Source organism: Chinchilla lanigera, unplaced genomic scaffold (genome assembly GCF_000276665.1).
Source record: "Chinchilla lanigera isolate Chin_1 unplaced genomic scaffold, ChiLan1.0 scaffold00034, whole genome shotgun sequence".
NCBI lineage: Eukaryota > Metazoa > Chordata > Mammalia > Rodentia > Chinchillidae > Chinchilla > Chinchilla lanigera.
This window is the reverse complement of record NW_004955435.1, coordinates 12,605,708-12,627,302: the sequence shown is the minus strand read 5'-3', so window position 1 is coordinate 12,627,302 and position 21,595 is coordinate 12,605,708. Positions and strand designations below refer to the sequence as shown.

At 47.8% G+C, this 21,595-nt stretch overlaps 1 protein-coding gene across 2 annotated transcripts in view; it reads right to left on the bottom strand.

Moving 5' to 3' along the window:
- Positions 1–333: 333 nt before the first annotated feature.
- The window catches only part of Kiaa1324 (KIAA1324 ortholog), a 95,319-nt gene continuing 74,057 nt past the window's right edge, over positions 334–21,595 (bottom strand). Inside the window, exons 8-22 of one of the 2 annotated variants that reach the window (XM_005388848.1) lie at positions 21,466–21,554; positions 17,989–18,166; positions 17,192–17,320; positions 16,868–16,958; positions 14,425–14,530; positions 14,036–14,173; positions 12,931–13,194; positions 10,887–11,060; positions 7,977–8,157; positions 7,565–7,661; positions 7,003–7,104; positions 5,749–5,875; positions 5,491–5,669; positions 4,250–4,415; positions 334–3,076 (exon numbers count right to left, since the gene is read on the bottom strand). In XM_005388848.1, the coding sequence (XP_005388905.1) occupies positions 3,035–3,076; positions 4,250–4,415; positions 5,491–5,669; positions 5,749–5,875; positions 7,003–7,104; positions 7,565–7,661; positions 7,977–8,157; positions 10,887–11,060; positions 12,931–13,194; positions 14,036–14,173; positions 14,425–14,530; positions 16,868–16,958; positions 17,192–17,320; positions 17,989–18,166; positions 21,466–21,554 (2,063 nt within the window). In that variant the 3' untranslated portion in view covers positions 334–3,034. The remainder of the gene's footprint in view (positions 3,077–4,249; positions 4,416–5,490; positions 5,670–5,748; positions 5,876–7,002; positions 7,105–7,564; positions 7,662–7,976; positions 8,158–10,886; positions 11,061–12,930; positions 13,195–14,035; positions 14,174–14,424; positions 14,531–16,867; positions 16,959–17,191; positions 17,321–17,988; positions 18,167–21,465; positions 21,555–21,595) is intronic. The other variant, XM_005388847.1, reaches the window with a different exon arrangement.

Here is a 21,595-nt window from a genome sequence, read left to right as displayed (position 1 = left end):
TGGATATGTTAGTGTGCGACTGGCTTCATGCCACAAGGAAAGCGTGCACTGAGAGGGAAGGGAACGAGCATGCTAAGTGCTTTGTGTGTTACCTCGTTTGCTCCTAGCCCAATCTCATTTTATTATTGAGATGCATTTTATTATTGTGGAAACTGAGGCTTTTGCTCTCTCATTGATTTCTCAGTCAACAGGTAGCAGAGAGTTCAAGCCTGGGTCTGTATTCTCTGAAGTCTGTGGCTTTTTTCTGCCTCCTTCTCTTCTTCTCAGGCTTCAAGGACACTTACCATCCTTACCCACCCATCCAGCCATCCCACTACGTTCAAGAAAAACAACTCAAAAGGTACATTTTTATTGCATATTCCCCCCCCCAAATGTGACATGCCAATAACCCATCCCCTAATAAACTATACATGTTTGGAATACAGAATAAAAAGGAAATCCAACCAGTCCTGATGAGAAAAAAATTGATTTCACAAAGCTGAAAAATCTGATACAAAGTCTCTGTTGTATAAATATAGTCCATCTTATCTTTAATATAGAGTTAGACCACCCCCCCCCAAATGTTTTGTGGGCATAAGAAATCCTCTGGTCCTTAGATACACCACAATCGTATTTGTATTCCCAGGTGAATATAGGTGTCAACTACGGGATGAAAGTTACTTATGTGTCCCAGGACTCTAGGTAACCAAATGAGATTTAAGCATTTTATCTCCTGAGCCTACATGGTCTTCCTCAATAACTTGTACAAACCATGGTGGTCCTGGGTCAAGGGATAAAGCCTTTTTCCCACAGCAGATCTAACATGTGTCTCTTCTAAAATGGATGTACAGGGCTAGGGGTGTAGCTCAGTGGTAGAGCACTTGCCTAGCAAGTGTAGCATGATAACAACAACCACAACAAAAAAATGTATACTAAATCCATTGAATTGTATATTTTAAGGGGGACAAATTGTATGGTATGAATTATAGCTCAATAAAGCTCTTAAAAATCTAAAGCATGTAATTTTTTGGAGAGCAAAGGATGACCCCTTTCCTTCAGAAATCAGCCCCATAAAAAGGAGATCCTTAGAGCACTATAACTAAATCAGTGAAAAAAAAATCAGTGAAGTTTCAGGTTGTTCTGGGGACATTCAGATTCAAGATAGCAGAATAAAGAAGTCAGAGGGATAAAGTTTTTCTGGAATAGTCTAAGGCCCTTGTGTGGCCTTTGTCAGAAAAGGGAGCTACTTAGTAGGAAGCAGATACCCAGGTGTTGCTGATGCTGCAGAAGGCTGGAGATCGGGGCTGCAGGTGTACATATGTGCGTCCACCAGGAGAAATTCCAGCATGGCCACTGGTTCTGGGAATCTGATTACCACAAAAGCGGGGAGGGCTGTTTATCCAAGAAAACCATCCAGACAGACATGATGGTGCATGCCATTAACCCCAGCACTAGGGAGGTTGAGGGAGGATTGCTAAGAGTTCAGGGTTAGCCTGGACTACATAGTGAGTTCAAGACCAGCATCTAGATTTACTGAGCCAAAGGGACTTCCTACCACAGTGATGTTGATGGCTAGAAGTTATAATGGGGCTCCTCTTCTCACTGACTTTTATAAGGCTGAAGTCAAGGCAATGATAGCTAATCAGATGAGAAAACCACTTTGTTGGCAGACGAACTGTTCAGAAATGCCTCTCTATTCTATTCTGACCATCTGGTCACCAATTGGTCAATAGAACAAGGGCACAGGTACAAACCATGGGCAACTGGGACAGGTTAGTCTAGCCTGATAAAGGAGGGAGACTTGCCAGTAGTAGAAAGAAAAAAGTAACTGAAAGTCTTGCTGTGGTTTTACCATTCTAGATACTTCAAGTTTACAGACTATAGTTAGAATGAAAGGGAGAAAGGGGCAGAGAGGATACGCATTCTATTCACTTTTCAAAGGGACTGTTGCCAGAAATGGGGGCCAGAACTCTTTGTAGTATTTTAGTGCACGAAGCAGATGCGAATGCATAAAACACCGGGATAGGAGCTTAGCAGTGAGAAGCACCCCAGTTTAGTGAATACGTCATTAAACTCCCCTACTCTTGCCTCCTGAAGACAGGTCTGGTTTTGCTGCTGGGGTATGGGCTAGGGGTTCAGTTTCCTTTCTGGCCAGCCTAGAAGTTTTTAATTCTGTGGCTCAGCAGGTAAGTTGAGCTCAGGAGCAGACAGCATGACTGCCTCAGGTCTGTGCCACTGTGGGCTGGAGCCCCATTGAAAGCTCGGCCTCCTGTGTTTTTAGTGTCATAGAGAGATAAAAATAAGTAAATAAATAACTGAGAGAATAGATCCACCAGGGCTTTGGCATTTTCTTGATAACATTTTCCTTTGGCTTTAGTGAGAATATATTACTTACTTAACAGAATGAAATGAGGTACCTGGTTATAAAACAAAAGAACCCGTTCTTTCTCTCCTGTTTGTGCTTCTCTTCTGTCCCAGGCTTTGCTCAGCTTGCCCTCTGTTTGAGCTGTCTACCCTGGACAAGTGAATTCAGCTGAATCCTCGAGGATCACCTTCTAAGAATCCCGACCTCCCACTCACCCAGTCTTTCCTGTAAAGAGATCATGAGCTGACGGTATATGACCAGGAAAACTCCCAGCTGTTCCTGTCCTCCAGTGACTTAGTTTTATCCTAAAGAGAGAAATATTTTCACTCCAGAGCTAGAAGAATTACGGCAGAGGGGGCTATGGCTCTGCTGGCTGGACCGTCTAAGGAAACAAGATGCAAGCAAGGGAATAATATACAAAGTGTGGGTATATTTGGCAGGTTTGAGGCAAGCAGAAAGGGAAGTTTGGGTACTCTATAAAAAACAAAGATCTGAAATTCAAACTTCTTCTGATAAGGCCACAATGAAGAGATTTCCAGCAGTGGGTATTGCAGGACGCTGGCACCCAGATCGTCACAGGCTTGCAAAGTGCTACGCCAAGGTGAGGAGGCAGGTGAGGCAGGCGGTGCCTCTCACAGGTCCATGTCTGGGCCTCCTGAGGACGTCTTCAGTGGCACTGAGTCAAATCCATCAGGAGTCCTCTGAAAGAGAGATGGTGACAGGAGCTGGCTGCTGCACGGGGTGGAGGGGCATGTTTGCAGGACAAAGAAGAGAAAGGAAAAACAGGTGACACAAGGAACCCTGTGGAACTGCTGCTTCCAGTGGCTTTGTGGGAACACAGAAGCGAGACACTTCCTATTTCCTTCAGGCTCAGTCAGAAAATAAGAAAAATCTGGAAGATTCCCTGCTCAGCATCTTTGCTAAATTCTAGAAATAGATAGGCTCTAGAAGTCCATAGGTGAGCTGTTCTCCCATTGGTTCAAAACAAAACAAAACAAGGTCTAAAGAGGTGCCAAGGAGGGCTGGGGATTTAGCTCAGCGGCAAAGGTGCCTGCCTGGCATGCGCAAGGTCGTGAGTTCGGTTCCCGGTACCGGAGAAAAACCAAAAAAAAAAAAAAAAAAAACAAAAAGAGGTGCCAAGGAGTCACCCTGGCAGGCCAGCACAAAGGAGCAAGGCTCAGTAATCTAGACACCTAACTGCCATCCTTCTCCACCATGTCGCACGTCTTCGCTTCCCTTGCACCACACCCCACCCACAGCTGTTTGGACCAACTGGTTCCCGGCAATAACAGGTACGGGGCCAGGCAAGGCGAGGCTGCAGCAGCCCTGAGGAGTTGTTTGGATGCTTTCCCCTGGCCCCACGCCCAGTGACAGTGGTGTCTGAATTGCGTTTGTACGCTTCACACTCACTCATCACCCACGCAGCCAACCCTCCTGCTCAGAATTGCCCGTAGACTGGGCTATGATTCAGCTCCCACAGGACCTGGCCGAGACACCTGGGGGACGGCACCCTCCACTGGTCAAAAGACAGCCGCACTTCTATCAGAGGTCAATCCTAGAGATGACCGCCCCCGCATCCAAGGAAAACAAAAGGGGCAGGGATGATTATTACAACATGGATGATGAGTCAGTACTCCTTCTGGAAATTAAAAGGCCCAAACAGTCCACCAACTGGAGTGCACGCTGGGAGAGAGGAGCCGAGTCACAAGCAGCCTTGGGCCCCAGGGACAAGAATATTGTGACACGGGGAAAGTAAAAGGCGGACTTTTCAGGTGGGGGATAGTAGGAAGAGTGTAGGGAGCTGGGAGCAGAGTAGGGGTGCCTGTACAGCGCAAGGCCCTTCAGTGCCCTAGGAGTTGTATCTCTTGGCCCCTCCAGTCTGACCTCAGTGTCCTGGCCTCCTACCTTGGAGGTAAATGATTTGATCTTTCCAAAGAGAGACTTCTTGCTGGTAAAGATGAGATCATCTTCCACATCTTCACCCTCCATGATGGCACAACTATCAGCTGCTGGGAGGTCGCAGTCCTTAAGGGTCGCGTTCATCACTAACTTGGAGTACTTGTACTCAAGTCTGTGAAACGAGGATGGAAAGAGAAGACCCAGAATGTGGGAATAAGGAGGAAAGCCGGAGGCTGGGCTACAAACAGATTCTCCCATGTCGTGGATAAGGAAACTGGAACATAACAAAATGGTATTAGGGCTGGGCACGAAGAAAAGGGTCTTCGCTGCCAGCTCAGTGATGTCTTTTCTTTAAGGCTGGTTGTTTTTGTGATTTTGTAACTTAATATATTGAAATCATAAAGCCATTATTTGCATTTTTGTTATTTTGGTTTTTTTACAGTGTGGGGGATTGAATCAGGACTTCACACATGCTGGGCAAGAGCTCTACCACTAAACTGCATCCCAAGCCCCATTTTAAATTTCACTGTCTTTCTGTGTTGCCCTCACTGGCCCTGAACTTGCAATCCTCCTGCCTCACCCTCCCGAGTAGCTGGGATCACAGGCACGCATCACCATACCTAGCTAACAAACTCTTGTTCCTCTTCCTCTTCTTCCTCCTACTTTTCTCTTCCTTCTGAAGGGACAGAACCCTGGCCCCTGTGCAGACTAGGCGGGGGCTCTACCACTGAGCCACAGCCTAAGACAGCCATGTATGGTTACACTAGCCTGGAACGCTCATCCTTCCCCCTCAGCCTCCCAAGTGCTGGGACTACTGGTCTCTGTCTCACTCCCTTTCTCTGTTTCTCCCTTTCCCTCTCTCTGTCTCTCTCTGTCTCTGTGTCTCTGTCTGTGTCTCTATCTCTCTCTCTCTGACTCTGTCTCTCTAGTGGGCTTCTTGCATGCTAGCTAGGTAGGAGCTCTACCACAGAACTACACTTCTAGCTGAAGAATTTGCTTTGCTTTCTTTTCCTTTCTTTTCACAATCTAACAGTCATTTGTAGATGGCTACACGGTACCATCCCTGCTCAGGAGTGAGGATAACCAAGGCATACACTGGATCAGTGGTCCAGCAAGTCTCTGGCCACAGTCCCAGGATCTGTGGCCAACTCCAAGAAAAGCCCCACTCACTTTTCCTCTCAGATGTTCTCCCTGCTCAGTGATCCAACCCCAGACATGCTCAAACACCAACACCCTTCCCCACGTACTTTTGATTCTTCTTCCAAAAGTAGCAGGTGAGGACCGTGAGTAGGATGGCGCTACAGGTGCCTGCAGAGATGCCCACTTTCAGCCAGAAATCTATCATTTTGCAGATGGTGACTCTCTGCTCAGGTAGGGAGATGCCACCAGAGCATATCTTTGGTTCTCGCCATACGTAAGTGGTCTTCTGTTGGGAAGAAAAACAAGGAACTCAGAGCTCACATCCTTTTCTCTCCCGGGAAGTCCCCAGTCAGAGGGCAACCTACCTGGATCCCAGCCACACAGCTACTGACGAAAGTGTGGTAGTCAGCAGCCGAGCAAAGTGGACAAGCGGCCACGCTCTCCCACAGGAAGTGGAAGTTACAGCCGTCGCAGGTCCCATCAGAGCACATGCTGGCAAAGCAGAAAGGAGAGCTCACTCGCCTGGCAGCGGAGAAGATCGTACTGAGGCTTGCTGCTTTTACTGCTTGCCTGATTCATCTTCTTTCTGCCCAAAATGTTCCACTGGGATTTCCCAAATAGTTCTTAACTCAGTCTTAGATCTTCAATTTCCCCGATTCTCTTCCTGCTTATGTTTATACTGACATGAGGTGACAGCCAATGTGGATGTTGAAGTTTTAGCATGGCTCCCCCCACCCCACTTGCAGCCCCTCAGAGGCTCCTGTCCGCCCTGTGGACATGTGACATTTTGCAACAAGCACTTCGACACACCTTCCTCGGGGTGGGATTGGAGCTGAGGTGGAGTTCAGGAAGGATGTCTGCTTTAAGTGTGATGTTTACAGTGACAAGAAGTGACTTTATGCTCTGACTCCACTGCTGGATCAAAATGTTCATTTTTGTCCCTCAGCTCCCTGGATCAGTGGTTTCTGAGTAGCATTTCCCAGACTATGTTCCTCAAGCTACCAGTGTCCTGCAAGGTGTTCGTTGGCATTATACAGGCATAAAAAGAGGGAGTGTTATTCGTGGTCTATGTATTTGAAAGTTCTTGATCTAGTGCGCTGAGTCGTTAAACTCAGAATTGGGTCTAACCTAAGAGATACCTGCGGTCCCTAAACAGTTACTAATCTGGAAAATGGCCCAGCCTCCAAGAAAACTCCTGAAGTCTCACTGTTTCATTCACCTCCCAAAACAACTCTCTGAGGGAACTCACTATTATGCCCATTTTACAGGTAAGAAAAAAACCGCCCTAGAGAAGATAAGGAATGTATCGTGATAAATAGCTAGTAAATGGAGCTGCGGAGCACATGTGGCCATTAGAGAATGGCCATGTCAGCCGCCATCCTATGCCACTGCCACCATAATGGTCTGGGGAATATGAGGAAAGCTTTGCCTCTTCCTCCGGTCCCATTCTTCCTATGTGAAGATCAGGGATTTGGGGCTGGGACTTTACTCCCAAGAACCTATTAATGAATCTCAAACTATTTTTCTGTCTTGCTCTTCTTCAGTAACTGGCTCTTGGGATGGAAGGGGACCAACAAAGGGAGAATGTGGCCTTAGCCACATTCCTTTGTAAGGATTACCTTGGTAATGACAGGCTTCCAGGAGCAGTTTTCAGTGGATTGCATCTGAGGCGGATGGTGGTTGATCTTCCAGAACTGCAGGACTGGGTTACATCACTGGACCTGAAGAGAAAGCCGGTTCCATGGGAGGAAATACCACCCTAGTGGGTTAGTGGGAAAGCACTAAGTAAATTCAACATGGAATGATTCCCTCTCTGGGCAAGTCAGGACTTGGACCCTACCCTGACACACAGGCTTTAGGCTTATGGGAAGAGGGGCGGGGAGATCTAGTCAAGGAGGAAGTACACTGGCCGAGGAGAGGCAAGGCTGGTAGACTCTTGGATGCGAGAGAAGTCTGCGCAGATTTCTAATGCTTCTCCCTGCCTCCAGGGCAGACCTGCCCCAGCAGTACCCAAGCATTTGGGATAAGGGAACAACCAGCCTTTACTCATGACTGGGCAGAGCCGCTTGACCTCAGACATGTTCTAGCTTGACAGTGGGATGTGGCTAGAGGGAGGAGTGCAGTAGAAATTGTGGAAGAGTCCTAGGTTTCACTTGAATGAGGCTGGCATCGCATCTTCACCTAAAAAAGAAGATCACGTCTGGTATCCCCAAGGTCTCCGGGTGGAAGAGTTCAGCCGGGGAGGTGATTCCGTTCAGAGTCACGTCTGTTGACACCCCTGCAGAGTCAGAGCTCCTAATTAGTTCTCAGTAGTAACATTAGCTCGCAACTGCTTCAATTCTCTCACTACCTGTCAACACGCAAGCTCACTGCATCTCATCATGTCCCTGAATGGCTCAGGAAAAAGCGAACCAAAGGTGGATCAAAGATGCCTGGGGCCCTGAGGACACACATGGCAGAGACAATAGAGGTGAGCAGTGGAATCCCTGATGAAGGCCATTTACCCTCCGGCCTGGCAGTCCCACTGCCACACACACACACACACACACACTCACGCACACTCAAATGAGCCTAGAACACTTGGGTTACTCACCCACAAGGCGATCAGCAAGGCTGACAGGCTGTGAGGACACCCCGGCCTTGTACCCTGTCACCTCGGAGGGGATGATGACTGACTGGCAAACATAGGCCGTGATGGATTTGGAGAAACCCGATTCACCCTCAGGGATCCGGAGGTCGGTGACGTTGTCCGCACACACGGACATTTTCTTACCCTGATCGGGGGTGGGGCAGGGAAAAGGTGTGGGAAGGAGCAAATGGGAACAGAGCAATTTGCAAAACAGGACAGGGAATAGTTTTTTTGTTTGTTTGTTTTTTGTTTTTTTTTTTTTTTGGTTTTTCTCCGGTACCGGGAACCGAACTCACGACCTTGCGCTTGCCAGGCAGGCGCTTTTGCCGCTGAGCTAAATCCCCAGCCCCTAGTTTATTTTTTTACATCTAAAAGTTCGGCCTTCCAGTGGTGTGTTACAACAGAAGGATTCATCCCACATCTAGCGGCAAGACATTTACATTTTTTAAAAAGCTAAAAATAAGACAGACGTGTCCTAGCTTTTGGAATTCTGGCTCAGAGGTCCCCAGCATTTTTTTTTTTTTTTTTTTTTTTTTTTTTTTTTTGTCTCCTTAAAGTCACTTGGAGACCCTCTCAGAGGAAAGTTGCAAGGTTGCAGTTTTAACCTAGCAGCCCTACCAGTTAAGGGTTCTTCTTTATCTTAATTCATTGTTTAGATAGAAACTGAAATGTGTCACTGATCGCAGAAGCCAGTGAGATTTATTTGAACATCTGGCCTGACTCACATTCCTTTTGTATCTCCCCCCTAGGCTGTGATTCTGCCATGTCTATTTCAGAAGCACTTTCCAGAGACTTGTAGAGGTTAACATAGACTCTATGACCAGTTCCCTGACATTGAGAGCAGCTAGAGGCCTTTCCATTTTTTTAAAGAAAATGTATATACATAGAGAGAAAGAGGTTTGCCTCTCCTCCAGTTTTTAACGGTCACACCCTGTAGAAATCTGGAAGAAGGTAGGAACTGAGGTTCTTTCCTTAGGCTTCTATGATACAGGAAATATTTGTCCCTCAAGAATGTTAAATCTATGGAATATCAATCTATAACCTGTTTGCTAATATAAAATCATTTGTTCAATATTTTAAATTTAAGTGGACTAAGTATGTAAAGCATAACATTTTTGGTGTTATAAATTTTATTACAAATGGAGCTAAATCTGGCATCCATTCACTTTTTCTAGATTTTTGTAGATGAAGAACTTGAGAACAGAAGTAATACTGTATAATAAAAGTGTTTGAACTGAAGATCTGTAGTATGACCACACACAGTACTTCTGAAAAGATTAAAGGGGCCAAGAAAGAAAATAAAACACAGTGGCCCCAAATCCCCCCGCTTCACCCCTCTCCCTACTCACTGAAAGAAACTTTCACTACATGGGGTTTATTTTCATCAGTCTTCTTTTCTGGGTTACCTCTACTTTTTACTTCTTTTTGCAGCAGGGGATCTTAAGGCAGGGTCTCACTAAGCAGTCAGGGCTGGACTTGAACTCACTAGGTAGCCTAGATGGGCCTTGAACTCTCAGAGATCTTCCTGCCTCAGCCACCTGAGTGCTGGGACTACAGGCGTGCACCACCACACCCAGCGACTTGTTACTCCTGAGGATTCACTTTAATCACTTCAAAGACTTTTAAAAATAAGGCAGATACTCATATGTAATCTTTTGTAGTTCCTTTATGCCTTGACGTGTTCTCTGCAGAAGCATATCAATGCTTTTGTGTGCTCAGAAGGGTGGCAGCTATGTGATGCAGAGACACAAACTCAGTGTCCTAAATCAGTGGTGGTGAACCTATGACACATGCGCCACAGCTGCTTGTTTGTATCACTGAAAGCTCTAGAAGATTCGCCATCACTCTCCTGGCTGCTCTCTATTTTATGTGTTGGAAATGAGCTTTCTAAACTCCCACTACTAATCATGGGGCGTGTAATTAGTCACTTGTGGTGGGGTCACCTATATTCCTGCCCTTAGATTTTGGATCCAAAATATTTGCAGGGGCCTGAAATAGCTGATGGTGACAATCTTTTCACATAGTCTTCCATGTTATTTTCTTTTCTATTATCAGCAGAGACATGCGAAGATGAACTAAGGACCATCTGTTTTATCCAGCCTCTAGAAAATATGTGACAGAGTGACTTCTGAAGCCCATTTTTTTTTTCTTAATTAGATGGAGGTCTTACTGTGTTGCTAGGCTAACCCTGAACTCCTGCGTTCAACCAATCCTCTTGCTTTGTGAGCAGCCAGGATCCTAGGCGGAGGCCACCATACCTGGCTCTTCCGTCTGTTTGTTTGTTTGACAGGGTCTCGCTATGTAGTGCAGGCTGGCCTTGAACTCACTATGTAGCCAAGGCTGGCCTCAAAGTCAAGGAGCTCCTCCTGCCTCGGGCTCCCGAGTGCTGGGATTACAGGCATGTAATTTCTGTTTTCCTAGCTTTGGGGGTTTTGCAATATTTTCATACACTTTATCAGTTAAGTAAATCTAATCTGAAAATCTAAAAAACGTTTACAGATGCTCAACAAGTAATCATTGTGTGGAGGGACATTTCAGAAACACCTTGTTTTAAACATTTTTATTTTCCTAAACGTTGATCATCTAGATGGTTCAATTTTAGGAGACAAAGTCCTCAGGAAGGATGAAAATCACTTAAAAAACCTTTAGCCACCTCAATCCCTTGTTCTCCTCCTGTGTCCCCCTTGGGCTTCTGAGCCGCTGGCCTCCCCTTTTCACTGTTTGGGTTTTTTGGTTTTTTTTTTTTTTTTTTTTCCCGTACCGGAAATCGAACTCACCACCTTGCGCTTGCCAGGCAGGCACCGTGCCGCTGAGCTAAATCCCCAGCCCCTGGCCTCCCCTTTTCAATTCGTACTACCAGCCTGCACCCCTTACCTGGTTTCCACAGAGACTCAGGGTAAAGTGATGGAAATACTTCAGGCCTTTCGAAGTGAAGCTTGGCCCTCCAGCCAGAGAGACCGTGTTTGCCAAAGCTGAGAAGTTGTAGCTGAAGCTCCTGGACGGGTTCTTTTGTGAGAAGGTGCAATCATTATAGCAGAGAGAGTGGGCCTGAGGGAAGAGGGATCTGGTGAGGTCAGCTGGCCATGCTGGGCCTTGAAGGGCCACAGCAGACAGTGACAGACTTCCTCCCACCCCAGCTCCGTCCAGATGGGGTGAAAGAGGAGTGAAAAAGAATTGGGGTGGACATTAAAAAGAAGTGAAGTAGGCACTGCAGAGATTCATGCGTAGCTCACTGTTTAATTGCTGGCACATAGATGAGTATGGGCCCGAAGGAAGGTTCTTACAGGACCGCCTAACAGCAGCTGTCAAAAAGGACTCTGCCGGCACCCCCAGCTTGCATGGAGGTCACTACAACTTTATGTAAAACGTGCTACTACAAGGACATCCGCTCAGCAAGTGCCCACTTGGACTGATGCCTCGTACTGAGGCCACTCTTGTTATTAAGGATTACTGTTTGTGGCCAAGGATTACTGTTTTGAAATATTTCACGTAATCTTCTTCACGTTTCTCTTTAAACACTTCTCCTTGTCTCAAACTCTTGGAATATGTCCTTAGTTTACTATGATACGCATATCCCCATTGTAATGCTTTGATACCCCCAAACAAGTATCAGTACTCTTTGGAGAATCTCTCCGATTTTTTTCAGTGCTGAGGACGGAGTGCAGAGCCTCATGCATGCTAGGCAAGTACTCTGCATCCCGTCCAACCCCAGCCTCTGCCTTTTCTTACTCTCAAGAAGATAATGCAGGCATTAACTAAATTAAGAGGGCTGGGGATATAGCTCAGTGGCACAGCACCTGCCTGGCAAGCACAAGGTTGTGAGTTCGATTCCCAGTACAAACAAAAAAAAACCAAAAACTAAATTAAGGATGTTCAGGATGGCAAGAAAGAAACTCTAATTCCACCCCCCACCAATGTACCAGCTCTGCTGAACCCAGCTTATTTTTCCTCAGCTTCTCTGTGGAAAACAACTCTGAATTGGGCTTTACTTCTCTGTCTCTGTTTAGGGTCCCCGTTGAGTGGCAATCTTACACACTGCTATTCTCTCCTATAACAGCAGAGGGAGCTCCAGGGAAAGAAGGTTGTGGCAAAGGTCCAGGGTACCCAAAAGAGTTTGTCAGGGGTTTATAGACTGGCACACTTATTTCACAACTAATACGAGTAACCTTTTTGGGGGGGGGTCATTGCGACAGGGTCTCACTGTGTAGTTCAGGCTGGTCTTGAACTATGTAGTCCAGACTGGCCTTGAACTCGAGGCGATCCTCCCACCTCAACCTCCTGAGTTCTGGGATTACAGGCATTTGCCACCAGGCCTGGGAATAGAACATCTTATAGATGTACATCTGTGCGGCTGTGATCAGTAAAATGCAAATTCATTTAGAAGCATTAATGAGCATCTAAGAGCTTTTAGTCACATATACTTTCTTGAGTACATATGGAAGGGAAAGTACTGTTTTTCCACATTAGAGAGAAATCTTCATACCTGTAAAGCTGGGGTAGAAGAGAGCAATGCCAGTGAACTGTACGTCCTGGCAAAAGTTGGATTACTTTCCCAAAGGGAGGAGACGAGCTCGCAGTAACAGGTTGGATTGAACTAGGCTGAATTTGAGCCGCAGGCTCCACTATTCCTTCCCTTTGGGTCTCTGCACAGTTGTCAAATAAATAACCCTCTGGTCCAGACTGGTCACTGATGTCCCTTACTATCAACTGAAGGTGGATCTGTCTATGACTGAGGGGACTCCTACCCTGCTGCTAAGAGCTCACCACCCCTGGCCAGGGATTCCAGGATGCCAACCTGGAAGTGTGCTGGGGCAGTACTTGGGGATCTGCCCTCAAGAACCCCATCCAGGACCCAGCACCCTCTGAGGCCATCCAACCAGGGGGGCCAAGGTTAGGATGCATGGCAGGCTGCTGGCACCTGGTTGCTCCTGGTCCCTGGACCACAAGCCATGCAGGCCTGGGCACCGTACGGCTGGTGAGCTTTCAGGATGGTGTTGGGGGGGCAGGGATGGCAGGTTCCAGAATTTCGGTTGATGTAGTAACCAGCAGGACAAGCGGTGCAGGAGGAGCCCATGTCAGAGGCTTCCAGGGCACACGGGCGGCAATAGGAGGCCACACCGTCCATGACATTTGTGATATTGATGGAGTAGATCTTGGCAACGTCGTTGGTGTACTTTCTGCCCTGGAGACAAGGAAACGAGGGGAGAGAGTGGAGGCCTGAGTTAGCAGCAACAGTGGAAATAACAAAGTACTTCTCAATGTTTTATCCTGTGGCACTTGAGAAAAATCTCAGAAGCAGTCTGTTGTTTTGACTCAGCAATGGTTCTTTATATGCATTTTGTGTCATTTTAAAGCAAGATTGACTCAATTTTAAGTTACATGTAAAAATAGTAAGTAGCATGGGAAAATATGTAGTGGATACATTTATATGAAAAAAAGCAAGACTTTTCTTTATCAAAGGGGGAAAAACATGTACCTGTCAAGAAATAAAGACTATCTAGGAGAGGGCTGGGGATATAGCTCAGTGGCACAAGTGCCTGCCTAGCAAGCGCAAGGTCCTGAGTTCGATTCCTAGTACAAAAAAAAAAAAAAACTATATAGGAGATATCCCAGATATTAACTAGGCTACCTCTGGTTATTATGGTTTTGACAGATTTTATTTCTTCTTTTTGCTTCCATCTATTTCATTTTCTAAGTTTTGTGTAATAAACTTGTATTAATTTGAGTTAAGAAAACAAGAGTTATTATTACTAAAAACAACAGGCCTGACTCCACCACGGGCTGAGATTGCAGGGAGAGCCAGGTGACTGATGGTGCTCGTAATGTTATTCTCCCTGGAGGTCACCGAGACAAGGCTGGATGGTCCTCAGAAGGCTGCAGTAGGCGGTTCTCTGCAGGACCTTAAGGCCCTTCTGACCCCTGGGTTCTAAAGCTTGGACTCATACGTGAGCTCACACCAGGAGTCCTCCTGGTTCAGATGTCGCTTCTGGGAGGTGAGGGTTGGCAGAAGAGAAGCAACTCACTATGTAGTGAAGCGTGGTCCTCTGGAAGGCCCAGGTGAAGCTCATAGTGGCATTCTCCTCAATGATGTAGGTGTAGGACTGCTTGCCTTTGGAACCTTTCCACGTCTCCACAGGGGTGTTGGTCCTCGAATTCACACCCTGAATCCAGGACAGACAAGTGAGGAAAGCATGCTGGCTGGAGGGCGTGGGGTGCCCATCCCACTGTCATTCTGCAGGCCATCACAGTTGGTCAGGCCCATGTGAAACTGTGAGGTCCCCAGAGGTCACCCCAGGCCCTTCCTCTGTGGAATCACTACTAGCAGGTATCCATCGTGTTGACTTACCACGGAGGCAGATGGGATCAACTCTCCCCCAGAAACCCCAAAGCCAGCAAAGAAAGGAAAACCTACCACCATGAAGTAGAGCTCACAGTTCACGGAGCAGATGGTCTCAAAGATAAATGTGATCCTGGCCATCTCCTTATTCTCTGTGTCTGCCGTCACTGACTGTGGGGGTCTGTGTGGAGAGAAATGAGAGGTCAGTTCCAGAGGCCAGACAGTGCTTAATGAAGAGTCCAGACACCAGCAAGGAGTCACCTAGGGGCCAAGGTTAGGTTGTAAGTATGTTGGAAAGACTGCGGACCAAGTTCATTTCCGCCATCCAAGCTATTAGAGCTTGCCCTAGCCAACCTAGTTTCTTCACTTGCAACATAGAGGTTATTGTAGTGAGATCCAAGGGCATCACAAACATGGACATGCTTTATGAAATGCAGAAGGGTTCTGCTGACCAGCGGCATCACCAGCCCTGGGAGTTAACTGGAAAGGTAAAACCTCAGGTCCTCCCCTGGTCACTGAATCAGAATCTGCATGTTACCAGGATTCCCAGGTAGTCTGAATCCACATTAGAGTTGGAGAAGCACTGTCATAGAATGCAAGCTGTGTCATTTACTCAGCTTTGTCAGGCTTATATGAGTCAAACTTGCAGTGCCTTAACCCAGTGCCTTCCATTTGTCCTTTTGAGAAAGCGCGAGCCATGTCCAAGTAGGCTAGGGGTGCAGTGAGGAAGCACTTTACTTTGGTGTTATGGTTGTGATTAACATCTTCTAAAGGCCGTGTGTTAAAGTCTTAGTCCCTAGCCTATGGCATTATTGGAAGGTGGTAGAACATTTAGTGGGTAAGCCCTCATGGGAAGAAGAAGTTAGGTCACTGGAATACCCCCTCGCTTTCTTTTTGCTTCCTGCATGCCATGAGGCGAGCAGTTTGCTCCACTGTCTGCTCCCCATCATGACATGCTGCCTCACCACAGGCCTAAAGCAACTAAGCCGACCCATCATGGTCTGGCACTGTGAACCAAAGTAAACATATCCTTTTTTAAATCGATGATTTCAGGCATTTTGTTACAGTAATGGATAGCTGACTAATACATATGGTAATCAGATTTACAAATTAGAAAGCACTTTTTGGAATGTTACTCCACAAAACCTAAAGTTTGCTAATCTTGCCAGCATAGGATCCCTCTGGCCTACACCAAGTAATGTGGGTTAAGGAAAGGAAAAACTAATACTTTTTGAACTGCCACTGGCTGAGCACTATCCCAGGGAGGAAAAGCAGGGACTTCCAAGGAAGGATGAAGAAGTCCACTTGGCAATAAGGAGCCCACTCAGTGGTTCTTCCTCATCTTTAAAGCGTTCATACTGGGGATATAGCTCAGTGGCACATGCACCTGCCTGGCAAGTGCAAGATCTTGAGTTTGATACCTGGTACCCCCCAAAAAAAAGCATTCACAGCAGAAGAGTTCGTTCCGGCTTTAGAAATTCATTATGGCTTTTCTTTGTTTTTTTTTTGTTTGTTTGGTTTTGGTTTTGGTTTTGTTTCTGTTATTTTGTTTATTGAGACAGGGTCTCCCTATGTAGTTCAGGCTGGCCCTGAACTCACTTTGTAGCCCAGGTGGCCTCAAACCCATGACGATACTCCTGCCTCAGCCTCCTGAGTGCTGGGATTAACAGGTGTGCACCACCACTCCCAGCTATTGTTTTTCTTTGAGCTTTAGCCATCTGCCTGGACCCCAAAGAGCTTCAGTTCTCAGGGCTTTCTACACAGCTGTGCTAACCAAGGAGCGGGAAGAATCATTACAACCCGAGCTAGTCTTGCATCACAGATTAGTGTTACAGGCCAGGAGCCTGAAGCCTGGAGAGGCAAAGACACTTTCCCAAGTTCACCAAGCCAGTCGGTGGCACAGCTCAACTGCTCACGCGCCCTGTCTCCCAGTCCAGTGCTCTTTTCATTATATCAGACTGTTTGGAGCTTTTTGGTTTGTTATGTGTTTAATTTCTTTCTTTAAAAAAAATTTCTTTTGTGGTGCTGGGATTAAAGTTGGGGCCTCTCACATGCTAGTCAAACATTCCAGCCCTGAACTACAACCCTAAATTTTTGGTCTTAATGGCAAACAAATTGCTTGTGATCCTACCCTGTCCTCATAGGCTATAGGGACAAATATAACACAAGAAAAATCCTTCTCAATCTTCTTGCCCCAAGTAGAGATGAATTGTAGATATATCTGGCCCTATTTTTAAAAAGTTTTTAAAGTCCTTTTTGATGTGACCAATCAGTGGGTGAAGCTAGAGGGGATGAGAGAGAGGTGGGTAAATCAGCATAGGCAGCAACTAAGAAAATGCGTTAGCATCCGGGTCAGCCAAGTCAAACCATCACTGTCCTCCCCTCTGTTCTGTTAAAGGTGTCTGAAAGGAAGTGGAATCCAGCCCCGGAAGCCCTCGCCTCTACAACAGTCTAAAGTATGTAGGATTTGGATATGGCCAAGTTGGTGTGGGCTTCACCTTGGCTTTATATTCCTCACCTAAATCCTGGCACAACCAGAGTGAGAATCATGAAGTCATTGTCTGAGGCTCCAACAGCTGTGTATATGTGATCACCAGCCACCTCCCAGCCTGGAAAAAGAAAGGGGATAGTTAATGCCCTCAGAGAGACCTTTGCAGCATATGCACACCGTTTCCAGCTCTGTTTCTGTCTCCGAAATAAGCCTGGGCAGAATACATGCCCACAGGAGTAGAACTTTCAAGGGAATGTATGATGTGATTAGCTCATTTTCCTCAGGCATCACTGTTATGAAGAAACATGAACGTGGAAGAATCCCTGTGGGAGAGCAGGAAGAGGCGGCTACCTGTCAGGCCTTTGTATTCAAAGTTGATCCCACTGAGGACAGTCGTCTCCATGTTCGCAGGCAGCATGTTCCACCATTTGTATTCATATCCGAGGACGGGCTCCGTTCCAGCGGGGCAGTGGGTACAATCTGGGGAAACCACAAGACCCATCCTCAGCGGGAAGGCCGCAGCCACTCTTCCTGAAGCTGCTGCCACATACACAAGTGGCAGCCAACGGGGGGACGGCTGCTGAGCATCACCGTGCAGTTACGTCCAACCGACTCCAAAAGATTCTGACGACGAGCCTGGGATGTAAACCTGACCCTTCATTCTCACGTTCCAAACATCTTTCTTGACCACCGAAATTTTCACTGCAAAATTTAGATGCACCTTCTACTCTGACTCATGTAGTTCACATTATTACCACACTGTTATAAAATACAATACGTACACATCTCTCAGCTCCTATTTTTGCAGTATGGCTTATAGGTTCTGATTATGTCAAGCTGGTCATCTCAGCCCCACCCCAGACCTTCTAGTTGGCATCTCTGCCAGGTACCAGAGGCTCTGCGGAGAGGAATCAGTCCTTTCAGGCCCGAGTCACATTTGCAAATGCAGTGAAGAGGACCCTGACCAACAGCCAGGCTTAGCCCTGACCTCTCCTCTCCTGAACTTGGATCCCAGAGCTGGCTCACTCTTTACTGCCTCTCTTGGAAGGGCAGACTGTGTTCAGCTACTACTCCGTGTCCACACGGCCCACCCACGAGGTGGATATGAGGGTCGATGCATTGTGGGCAACAGGGCGGAGGGGATTTACCAGAGCCATTGGAGTAAGTGCCATAAGGGCAGGGCTCGCAGGTGCTGTTGCTGGTTTTGAAGAAGCCTGGGTTGCAGGGTGGGCAGCGTTTCTTCACACCAGAGGCGGGGAGCTTCACTGCCCCCTCAGCATCTTCATCACAGATTTTTGGCTGGGCCCATTTGTACATGAGCTGCGTCTGCAGAAATGGATTAAGCACAATCCAGCATGCATGGGATTTAGCACATATTTAGGACCCCGATCTGTGAGCGTGAGGGTGAGGGTGAACAGGAGGGATCCTGGGGCATGATGAGAGCTCCACCTGGGTGGCGGACTTCGTTTTGGTCACTGAGGTATCCCAAGCATTTAGGCCAGCACCTGACATATGCTTGTGCTTAGTAACTGCTTAACACATGTTGACTTGCTGAGGAAGGGTGCATCCAACGACAATTTTGTGACAGAGAAAATGGGGGACCATTATCTTCAGAAAAAGCTCTGATTCCACTGTGGAAACTTATTGCTACCAAGGTCACTGGAAAAGTAGCCCGTGAGGACCGGAGAACACAAAGCAGCATGAAGTAGAGGCTTACATAGACCTTAGGGAAAGAGGGGTGGGTGAAATGTTCTAGTTTTCCAAGAGGTGTATTCTTTGCTCTTTCATTTAGTGAGTACACATTTATGGGAAGTCCAATACAATACAGCTATGTGCCAAAGCTGGCATCTTCATGAGGAATGAAACACGGCTCCTGGCCTGCAGGAACAAACCATACGGGGAGCACAAGAACACATAATGACAAACCAGGTGGGAGAGGGGACAAGAGGAATGGTCAGCCACCAGGTCAGTGGACATAGAGGCCGTGTTCTGACACCCACTAGAGCATCCCTTGTCTTTTGATAAAAGCAAGATGCAGAAGGAAGGATGACCTGCAGGAGACCCTGTTGTGTGTGTTGGAGGGTGTGATCTCCATTCTCCTACAGCACTCGGATCAGTCAGACCAGAAAAGGTATCTTGGGGGATGGCAGTGAGGGGATGATGAACGTGACCTGTGCTGCATACATTCATGTCAAAGGATGGGTAGATAAGGCCTCTTAGGATAAGAAGAGACAAACAGAGTTGCTGCCTTCATTGGTGGTGAGCCCTGAGCCTCTTCCTCACTGTGAGCAGCCGGTGGCCAGGGCCCCAGGATGTCATCCAGACCTCCCCCTCCCCTGCCTGTCTCCTGTGGGTCTCAGGGAGAGGAGAAAAGACTGATTCGTGCCATCTCTTGGAGCAGCATATTTAGTGGCCCCAAAGGATTGGCCATTCTGGTCCCTGAGAACCCAGTAGGCACAGAAAAGGGCACAGGGCAATCACAGCAACCAGCTTGAGGTCATGTTCCTTGATTTTAAAATACAGATTTGAGAACAGGAGCTGGGTGTGGTGACTCATGACCGTAATCCCAGCTCTTGGGAATCTGAGGCCAGAGGATCACTGTGAGTTCAAGGCCTGCCTGGGCTACATAGTGACTTCAAGACCAATTTGAAATATACAGTAAGACTAAGACCCTGAAATACATAGTGAAACTCTGTCTTAAAAAACCAAGAGAGAGAGGGGTAGGAGGGAGGGAGAGAAGGAGAGAGAGGCTAAATCACCAGGCTGAGCAGACGGAGTGTGGGTGTCAGCGCATGGAGGAGACTCGCCATGCACACTCACGTGTACCCCCAAAGCACGTGCCTCCGTGCTGCTCCCGTGCTGCACTTGGGCTGTGCTGCACCAGGAGCAGGGCCTCGGCCTGACCCAGCGTCTAGGGACCTCGGGAGGGATCTGGCAAGGGCAGCACCCGGGCTCTCGGCAGCGCAGCACACTGCAGACCTGAAAGGCTGTGACCTGAATCCAGGAGAGGAGAGAGCGGGGCAGAAGGAAGAAGAGAAGCCACTATGCCCAGTGGGAAAAGGACAGGATTCATTGTCCCCATTGTATTAGTGAGTTGACTGATACCAAGAAAGCAAAAATAATTTTTCCAAGTTCGTACGGAACACCCGAGGCTCTGGAACTCAGTCTAAGGTCCCACTAACAGCAGACATTCTCCCAGGCGCCTGTGGGAGGGTGCAGTGCTCCACATACGGGGGAGGAGGGTGGTGGAAAGAGATAACTGTGAAAAAAAAGAACCACTGCTAAGGACTAGACTTTATCTCGTACTTACTTAGCGAAGGGACAAGTCAGCCAGCTGTGCACCCAGCAAACACTCACGTGCCCCAAGAGCGCAGGGCCGACTGCCGAACCCTCCCAGCTGTAACCCTGAAAAGCTCTGGCTTAGGGATCAACTGTCTGTCCAGAGCGTCTAGTCTCAGGCTCATCCCTCCCCACTTCCGCCAGCCCCTGCCGCTGCCTCCTCACCTCTGTGCCCGCTGCCTCGGAAACCCACGTCTCTTTCCGTATCTCACTCGGCCATCCCCACCTTTCTGAAATAGCATCCCCACTCTGTCATTCTCTGTCTTCTAATTGTTTCCTTTGTCTTTCCTGCCACTCATTACCATTTGATACAGGAGGGCCCCTCTGTTATCTCCTTCCCCGACAAGAATGAAGCCACTTAAGAACTACATGTTTTGGGGGCTGGGGATATAGCTCAGTGGCACAGGGCCTGCCTAGCAAGCGTGAGGTCATGAGTTCGATCCCCGGTACCACAAAAAAAAGAACTAGATGTTTTGCTAACTGATGTGGACCTAGCGTGTAGCATAGTGTCCTAGCATGCAGTAGCTGCTCAGTAAATATTTGTTGACTGTTGAGCAAACCTCCTCCTCCAACAAGCCTTCTGTGATGCCTCATGCTGACTTGCCATCTTCTGGGCTCCGCCCCCGCCTCCCATGTGCACCCCCCTGGCTGCCTTGTCCGGCTCCACTTTGTCCTCTCTTCAGCCTCCCACACCAGGCACGAGCTCTGTGAAGGAAGGAGCCCTGGCACCTCCGTCCCCTCTCACTCCCCAGCCTAGCACGTCAGTCAGCGCACAAGAGCTTGCTGAGTTGGTAACAGCTAGATCACAAAGGAAAGTCCTCTTCTGAGTCCGGAGGCTTGGGAGAAAGAGAAACCACCGCGACTGAACCAGCGGGCCATTCTCCTGCGGGCCGGGACTGTGCGTCAGCGCCTCTCCACCGCGTGCAGCAGCGACACTGAGGACACAGCCCGAGGAGCTCCGGGAGGAAACATGGGGGTGTGGACAGGCAGGCGCCACCCAGAGGGGCTGAGCAGATGGAAGAAACCACGCAAGAGAAAAAGAAAAGGTTTTTGAAACAGAGCATAATTGGATAAGCAGGGAAGGGAATGAGGAAAAACCAGTTTCCGATCTGAAAGTGAATGGAGCCGTCCTGCTTGGCCCCTGACCAGCCCTGGGGTGGTCACACATGTCTGCAGGGTCTCACCTGGGACCAGCTCACTGGCCCCTAGTGCTCCAAAAGGTGGGAAAGGCAGAGAACAGGAGACAGGCTACCTGCGCAGAGGGGCTCTGAGATCTTGATACCCACCTCTCCGTTGGCATCACAGGCCGTGTGTGTGTAGAAATAATCTTTGTCTGTGCAGGCTGGGCGCATTTTGCAGGAAGAGGCTCCTTTTTCTAAATTACCAAAGCAAGAAATGACATTTGAAGTTGCATTT